General features: G+C 35.4%; 1 protein-coding gene across 1 annotated transcript; it reads right to left on the bottom strand.

Moving 5' to 3' along the window:
* Positions 1-4,714: 4,714 nt before the first annotated feature.
* On the bottom strand, positions 4,715-7,404 carry LOC149228044 (uncharacterized). The gene is made up of 4 exons (XM_089380659.1): positions 7,346-7,404; positions 7,090-7,172; positions 6,278-6,407; positions 4,715-6,120 (listed from the first exon to the last, which is right to left on the bottom strand). The coding sequence occupies exons 1-4, from the start codon at positions 7,402-7,404 to the stop codon at positions 5,166-5,168; spliced, it is 1,227 nt and encodes a 408-aa protein (XP_089236785.1). The 3' UTR covers positions 4,715-5,165.
* Between the last annotated feature and the right edge of the window lie 1,229 nt (positions 7,405-8,633).

Here is an 8,633-nt window from a genome sequence, read left to right as displayed (position 1 = left end):
GTTGGCAGACTGGTTTAATGCAGCTATCTAACGAATTTCCAATCCCCAGGCGGCAGTCCGGGCGTGTCCAGAGGAGGGACGATGGTGGCATCATTCTGCTGTGCGGGCTATCACATCAAGGGTGGTGGGTTGCGACGTGTAACTCTACCTTGAGCTGGCTATTAATGATCAAACGAACCGGGAGATCGTCGTGCTGGGCTCCTTTATTACTGCAGGCTTGCGAGGGGATTTTGCCAGTTTGTCGAGGGTGGCCGATTGCAGTTGCATTCGACCAGGGTAGGGAGCCATCAGTCCGGTTGAGAGGTGCGGTTGGGTTGCAGGGGTGTGGTGGTATAGGGCCGAGAAGGGGGAATTCTCTACCGCCCGGTCGCATTGACGGGCTCTGTCACCATATCTGGACGAGTCCCTTGCGTAATTGGACCTTGTTGGTTCAGAAGTGGACGAGGATGGCAGCCATGCGTGCTGAGGGCCGGCGAACGCGTAGCCAGGGGGCTGTCTTGGAGGAGCAAGGGCCGCAGAGGCAGGAGGAAACCCTGCGATCCATTTACCAAATTTCTGATGAGTCTGACGGGCCGAAAGAAGCTTCACAGCAGGGGGTGGCAGCGCGAGCACCTTGGCCGACCTCTGGTGGTAAGGTTGGCAAATGGATGAAGCATACTGAGTCCGCGGATGCTGCAGATGAGTCTGTCGAGGAGGAGGTCTCGGAGGATGAAGATGAGGAGGAGTATGATCGTTGTCGAGGTCGAGGTCGCGGCAGGAGGGGCCGTGGGAGAGGAAGGGGTCGTGGCAGGTCTAGTGAACAATCAGCGGAGGGTAGTCGGGCAGGGAGCTCTGGAGGTAGGCGCGTCAAGAGGGATATGCGACGCAGGCTTCACGAAGCAGAGGATGCTTTTGTTCAGGAAACTCATCCACATGTTCGCCGTATCATCGACCACCTTGAAGAGCAGGCTTTGCAGGATCAGTCCGACCCTGAAATGTTTGATTGGGAGACTTATCTCCCTGATCCGGGTCATACTCGCGGGCGTATGTCGCTCTATAAGCAATCATTGCATGTGTATTGGGGACTCAAGCGTCTTCTGGCACGGGCTATGGAGCAAGTATCAGCAGAAATGTTGGATATAGCCCACGCCAACCTCAAAAAGGAAATGAAGAATATTCACATGACTCTTATGATGCAGGACAGACGAATGGATCAGCTATTCCAGTTGCTTAGGGACAATGGGATGGTGAAGGCCGAACCTGAGGCCCAGCCCGCTGATGCTATGAAGCCGTAGAACCTGGAGGTTATGCGTGACTGTTTCTGTTTATATGATATCGTTTTCAGTTCCTTTGCTTTCAGTTATAGTTAGGCATCGTATATCTATAGGTAGATTAGGCAGTTTTGATATCAGATTTGACAAACTGGCAACTTATTTCTTTTGGATGGGTGTCATATATTTTCGAAGCCCACCTGGTTTCCCTTTTGGGCAGGTGGTGTCGTTTTAACCCTCTGTATATAGTCTGTTTTCGGTTATATTAATAGAATCTTACCTCAGTTTACAAAAAAAAAAAAAAAAATTACCAGTTAGAAACTTTGATGTAGAAATTTGAAATAATAATAGGCCATAAATTCCAATATGCTTCTTCGCCTATTTTGATAATACAATTAAATGGGAATTTCGTTTTCTCAAAACTGGCATTTGAGATAAGGAGAAAATACAGCTCCCCCATTTGTCCCTCACATTTTTGGCAGCCCGCTTTTTAATGCAATGAACAAGATGCAGATTTTTATGTCATTTATTAAAAGTATTCACGTCTCATAATGGTAGTGATGTGCTTAGGTCAAGAAATGGAGAATTTATCATCATTACTATGGTTGATGGATAGTATAGTTTATTTTTACATTGTAAAGTTAGAGGTAAGAAAATTTGGTAGTAATGTGATTATGTTAGGAAACGGAGAATTTATCATCATTACGTTGGTTGATAACCTAATACATTTTTATATTGTAAAGTTAGAGTTAAGAAAATTTTTGAAGGAGGTGAATCTCCATGTATAATGAGAAGAAGTGAGGACTTATCTTTTAGTGTACAAAATAAAGGATGTGTAAAAAGGATGTGTGGAGGAGAATTTTTATTTTGCACACATCACTAACTGTATACACTTGTTCTACATAGCTAATTTCACAATTGGATTTTTTTCTCAAAAATGTTAGTTTAAAAAACATTTTGTATATAAGTTTCGAATAAAGATAAAATGCATACCTTGCACTACCTGCATATCGATAACTACCAAAAGAGGCAGGGAGAAAAGTACTATGAAAAGAAACATGAAATTTATTAACATGATGATGAGGATTAAATACATTGGTGGATGGATGACATAAGTCATTTTTACATTGTAAAGTCGGGGTTAACAAAAGCATTGAAGGAGATAAATCTATGCATATAACAAGAAGCATGGAGCATTTATAATTTTGTTATGCAAAATACATAGGTGAAGGAGAACCTTTATTTTGCACACATCCCCATGTTCATACACTTGTTACGCCGAAGTACTTTTGCAATTGGATGTTTTGTAAACAAAAATTGTGACTTAAAAAAGTTGTATATTGGTTTCAAATAAGAACAAAATGGTATTGTCATCATATTGATAGCTACCAAAGATGCATGGAATATGTTGTTTTGCAACTATTCCACTTGTTCCTTGCACTACCTGCATACCGATAATTACCAAAAGATGCAGGGATAAAAGTACTATGACAAGAAACATGGAATTTATTATCATGATGATGAGGATTAAACACATTGGTGGATGGATGACATAAGTCATTTTTACATTGTAAAGTTGTGGTTAACAAAAGCCTTAAAGGAGATGAATCTATGCATATAACAAGAAGCATGGAGCATTTATATTTTTGTTGTGCTTAATACATATGTGTAGGAGAACCTTTATTTTGCACACATCCCAAAGTCCATACACTTGTTCTAACTAACTAGTTACGCAATTGGATGTTTTGTAAACAAAAATTGTGACTAAAAAAGTTGTATATTGGTTTCAAAAAAGAACAAAATGCATGGATGTATTGTCGCCATATTGATAGCTACCAAAGATGTGTGGAAAATGTTGTTTTACAACTATTCCACTTGTTTTAAAGATGGATATATTAGATGGACGAGAAAGAAACCTATTACCTTTAACAAATGTCATTGTAATGGTGATATCCATGTAAAAAGAGACTCACATTGTCTTGTAAAAGATATTTGTAAGATATTACAGGGTCATTGATACCTACCCCTATTTCACAGAGTCTAACATATATGTATAAATATTGAAAATAAAGTTATTTTATGTATAATTATTTTGCATGTGATTTTGTTGATGAACTAATTGTATAAATTTTAATAAATTTTAATTTATTTGCTAAGATTTATTATTAGATAAATTTCTTGTTATAGAAAAGAAAAAAATTATTATACCTAATCAATCTAATTTTTTGGTGGTTTGTCATATTGGATAACCTGTGATATTTGTTATAATGAATTGTTATAATAAAATCTATTTAAATTGAATTATAAAATATATATTATACAAAATAATAATAATTGATGATTATTTCTTAATTGTATTGTTATATTATCTGTTTACTTAACAATAAATCTCTAGACTTATTATCCAATAACATTTGATTGTAACGTTATATGTTTACTTAACAATTAACAATAAACCTCCAGACCAGAATAGCATTTCTTTAAGAAAACTAAAAATTAAAAAAAAATAATTAGTTATATAATATAAAAAATTATATAATAATATAATATTTTAATTAAAAAGAAACTGACTAATAAGTAACACTCAACCTAAATCTATTGTGTATGGCTGTAAATCTAGCCACGTGGCAGTAGTAAATTTAAACACTATCATATAATTCTTTTTATATTTTAATATTTCATTTGGATATTCCAAAATAGTTAAAAATTAAAAGTTTACTTATCTAAACCAGAATCATTTATCTATTGTCTATGGCTGCAGTTATAGCCACGTGGCAGTAGAAAATTTAAACACTATCATATATTTTTTTTTATATTTTAATATTTCATTTTGATACTCCAAAATAGTTAGATAAAAATTAAAAGTTTACTTATCTAAACATGAATCATTTATCTATTGTCTATGGCTGCAGTTATAGCCACGTGGCAGTAGAAAATTTAAACACTATCATATAATTTTTTTAACATGAATCATTTATCTATTGTCTATGGCTGCAGTTATAGCCACGTGGCAGTAGAAAATTTAAACACTATCATATAATTTTTTTTATATTTTAATATTTCATTTTGATACTCCAAAATAGTTAGATAAAAATTAAAAGTTACTTATCTAAAACAGAATCACATAAATGAGGCAGTTGACAAATTAAAACAAAAAAAACCCAAATGGTCTAATTTGTTTTAGAAAATGAATTTAAAAAACAAAAAACATAACATGAATAGAAGCCCCCAAGATAACATGGATACAACGATTGAAATATAAAATACATGAAATCTCGGTTGGGAGTACCCTTCGCTGAAATAATAATAATATATTTTCAATTCTATCTAAACCACAAAGACACTATTGTATGGCACAAGTTTTGGTTATGTAAAAGAATATAGAAGCCCCCAAGATAACATGGATACAACGATTGAAATATAAAATACATGAAATCTCGGTTGGGAGTACCCTTCGCTGAAATAATAATAATATATTTTCAATTCTATCTAAACCACAAAGACACTATTGTATGGCACAAGTTTTGGTTATGTAAAAGAATATAGTTCGCTATCAGTCTTTGAGTAAATTTTCAGTATGTATACATAAGAGTCAAAATTAGGTGGCCAACCTTTGTTCCCTCTGTCAACTTTTCGTGGTCATCTAAATAAACCAATCCAAAATCGATAGCTTGTTTGTAGAATATGTGCCCACGCACTATGATTCTCTGCAACAGGACTACAGCAAGGGTATGGAACCTTCATCACCAGTTGCCTCCAAATAAATATAACGAATATATGCACTGTCAAAGAATTATCAAAAGCAATTCGTATGCGCCTTCAATCAATGGGAAATGATAAGGTACGCCACATGCAGACTGTCGAATACTCTGAAACATAAAACCACCATTAAAAGAATTTCCACAACACATGCTGTTACTGACTAGGGAGTGATAACCTTATACAATTAAGGTCCGGATCAGTGCTGTCCTCCATTGAAGTTAACAAGTTAACCCAGTAGTTATTTTCGTCTTCCTGTAGATCTATCCTTGCTGCTGGCAGCGACACGGCCTCTGAAGTCCTTGTCACTGATCCCAGCGGGTCGTCCTGGTGATATTGAATGGTATTTCCTAGAATATCCGATCCTTCCTTGTAGGAATTTGTGGATGTGGTAGATGGAGATTTCTTATCGCTATAATAGTGCAGATGATCATTCTTATCAGGATTGCTAGGTGGAGTCAGAATGGGCATTGAATTCCAATCAATAATTTCGGTGTCAAAAGCTGCGGGCCGTTCCTCTGTCAAGGATGGTGCGGTGCTGTGATGATTTCCGTGATCAGTACTGATGCGCAGGTTTCTTTCTTCTGATTTCTTTTCCAGGTCGGAAAATTGTAAAGACCCTTCTGAAGACGTATTATAGTCTGTCGAATCGTCCCTCGGCCCTGAAACAAATCGCTGGCTGATCTGGTTCTGCAAGATATGAAGCGATCTTAATGCATCGGGTTGGAGGAATTGATGAGTTGAAGTCGAAGACAATGATCCCGTTGGATGTGCCCACACCTGGTTGTTATGTGTGCCCAATAACTTCAGAAATTTGAATAGCTGCCACGAGTAGTGATCAGAACGGCCACCAGAGACATGATGAAGACTATTCAGATAGTCTCTGGGAAGTCGTCCTAATTGAGCTTCGAGCAATGCCCCGTTCAACCGAGCAGCTATGGCAGTCGAAGACGACGCCATGAAGGCTGACAGCACATCTGGTGCAGGCAATGAAGCGTGGGTAACTGGATCGATTCCCATCAAAAGAAGTCGCTTTCTCAGTTTAGTGTTCCAGTGATTCTTTATCTCGTTATCGGTTCTTCCAGGAAGATGTGATGCTATGGCAGACCATCTAAATTTCAGAAAGTAAATTACAGGGATTGAATATTTTTGTGGGAGAATAAAAGCATTTGCAACATTGTAAATGAATCCTTGTAATTTGTATGCGTGGAAAGTGTAAAACAGTAGAATCATATAATAGGCTAGGGGGTAGAAGGTTAAGGTATTACTTATTTCCAAGGACAGCATGGAGACGAATGATGGTGAGATCTTCATGCATGGAGAAGGCTCCACGCTTGATGTCAGGTCGCAAATAGTTCGCCCATCTCAGCCTACAGCTTCTTCCACATCTTGATAGTCCTGCACCTCACAACCAAAAAAACCATATCTCTTCAGGTGGTCCGTACTATATGAAAAGCTTACTTGTGTAGGAAAGGATATTTTGCTGTGTGAAAAGATTAACTTATGTGGGAAAGGATATTTTTTCTTAATAGACGGAAACATCGAATATGGTTTGGATTTCTAGGTCTCTTACTCAAGAATCTACAAGGCACTTAAACTTATTAGATATTTTCAAATATAATTTAGACTGTTCATTATAACTTCAATTTCATATATAATAGTGTTTTTAAGAGCTTGTAAAATTTCCTATCAACTGAGTGGATGCATTTTAAGAGTTTATTTTCTAAAGAAATAAAGATGCAGAGACATACAACAAAATTCAACATGTAGAGTGTCGTTCTAGTTCAAGCTTATTGATATCCCTAAATAAATAATTTACCATTTAAATGCTTATAGGTAATGAACTCTTAGACAACAGATTAATTCCACAAATCACAAGCACTACACCCTGAAATTTTTTTTTTATCGATTTTATATTAAATTAATTTTTACATTTCCTAAAAATAAACGAGAGATTCCTTCTCAATCAAAAGTCTACCCTATCAGATCATCTAACAGGGAAAAAATAAAAAATTCTACAAAACAATTACTCTGTTAAGCATGGCATCCATTTTAAAGATGAATATAAATAATAAAATACCTGCAAGTTTGGGAAGAGTGCGCCAATTGCCCAGGCCGTGGCGTTGAACATGATCGATGAGCTTCTGGTCCTCTTCGGCCGTCCTTCGTGATCACCACAACAAGGAGCGCGTTCCATGATTAATTTCCTATGTGTCTCTCTGCTTCGCTACTGATTAATTACACTTTCCTTCTCGTGATTTTTGGCCAATCTTTAGACATATATATAGGCAGCCTTACACAGGCGCCGCGGTAATATATTGTCATATGTTGCGTACAACTGTTGGAGTTTGATTGTATGGTTGGTAACTTCGAATCTTCGGGGGAGGCCTGTCATCATTCTTTCCTGCCATAATGACAACCCAAATGACATAACGAGAAAGATTTTGAAGAAACCCAGAAAGATATAATCGTTTCAAACAAAATTCCGACAACGATACTTCAATTTTTTTTACGGAAAGCCATTCCTAATTGCTACGACTTTTCTGCGGGGATGTCTTCTAATTTCATACGTTGTTACCTAATCGATCTGAAAATAATATATCTGTATAAATGAATTTGTTTGTTGCTTGTCCGTTTGCCTTTCTTACTCGGAGTATATGACCTCATCCTTTGAACAACATTATACCCGATCGAAGTCATTTGTTGTCAGACTTTAACCAGTGATTACTCCAACCAAATCAGAAAGTAAAACTATAATTCGAACAGAGAAACTGTAAACTATGAGCCGTGGACATACCGCCTACATATGTTAAAACAAAATTCATTTTCATTCGAGAATCTTCAGATCAAATTTCACTGAAACAGACAAATACAAATTTACAGAAGGTCAGTTGTTCCAAGTTCGTATAGAACAGGTCTATACCAATTTGGTTACAATAAATAATATATAAAAGTTAACTTGTTGGCAAATAATTTAAAAGGGTAACCTCTTAACCATTGACTCAGGTTTCCGTTCGTTAAAACATCTATTTTCAACGTAGATAAATTTTCGCCTAAAAACAAGTTTACATTAATTTGTTTTGAATTTAACATGACTAAAAAGTATTTCTTCCCTGAAGCTTACAAAATTAAAATACTCAGATCTTTGTAGTATATAAATTCACATTGATTCGTTAATTAAACTTATTTTAAATTTAATATTACTAAAAAGTGTTTCTTCCCTAAAGGTTACAAAATTAAAGTACTCAGACCTTTGTAGTATATAAATTCACATTGATTCGTTTATTATTGTTAATTAAGAATACTTAACTAAGAGTGAATAAAAATTGATAATATATATTTAATTTTAATTAATATATTTCTCTAATTTTAATGCTAATCATTTAATCAGATTAAATATAGATATATTTTTTTTTTATCGGTTTTATTTTTCTACTATAAAAAGCAGTAAAAATTGTGTTAATTTGTGTTGGAAAATTACCATAGTTTAAAAAAATCTAAAGAAATTAGATACAAATGAAAAATTATAGAATTATAATGTACATTTCACTTCTTGCATTTTATAAAATTATCTTCAATTTTTTTCATTATCTATATTTTTTTTAACTTCATGCTACTGTAAAT

The sequence above is a fragment of the Pinus tabuliformis genome, chromosome J, assembly GCF_031772625.1.
Source record: "Pinus tabuliformis cultivar Carrire ecotype Pingquan chromosome J, CPIR1, whole genome shotgun sequence".
NCBI lineage: Eukaryota > Viridiplantae > Streptophyta > Pinopsida > Pinales > Pinaceae > Pinus > Pinus tabuliformis.
Note: the sequence above shows the minus strand (reverse complement) of the source record. Positions and strands in the feature narration are given on the sequence as shown.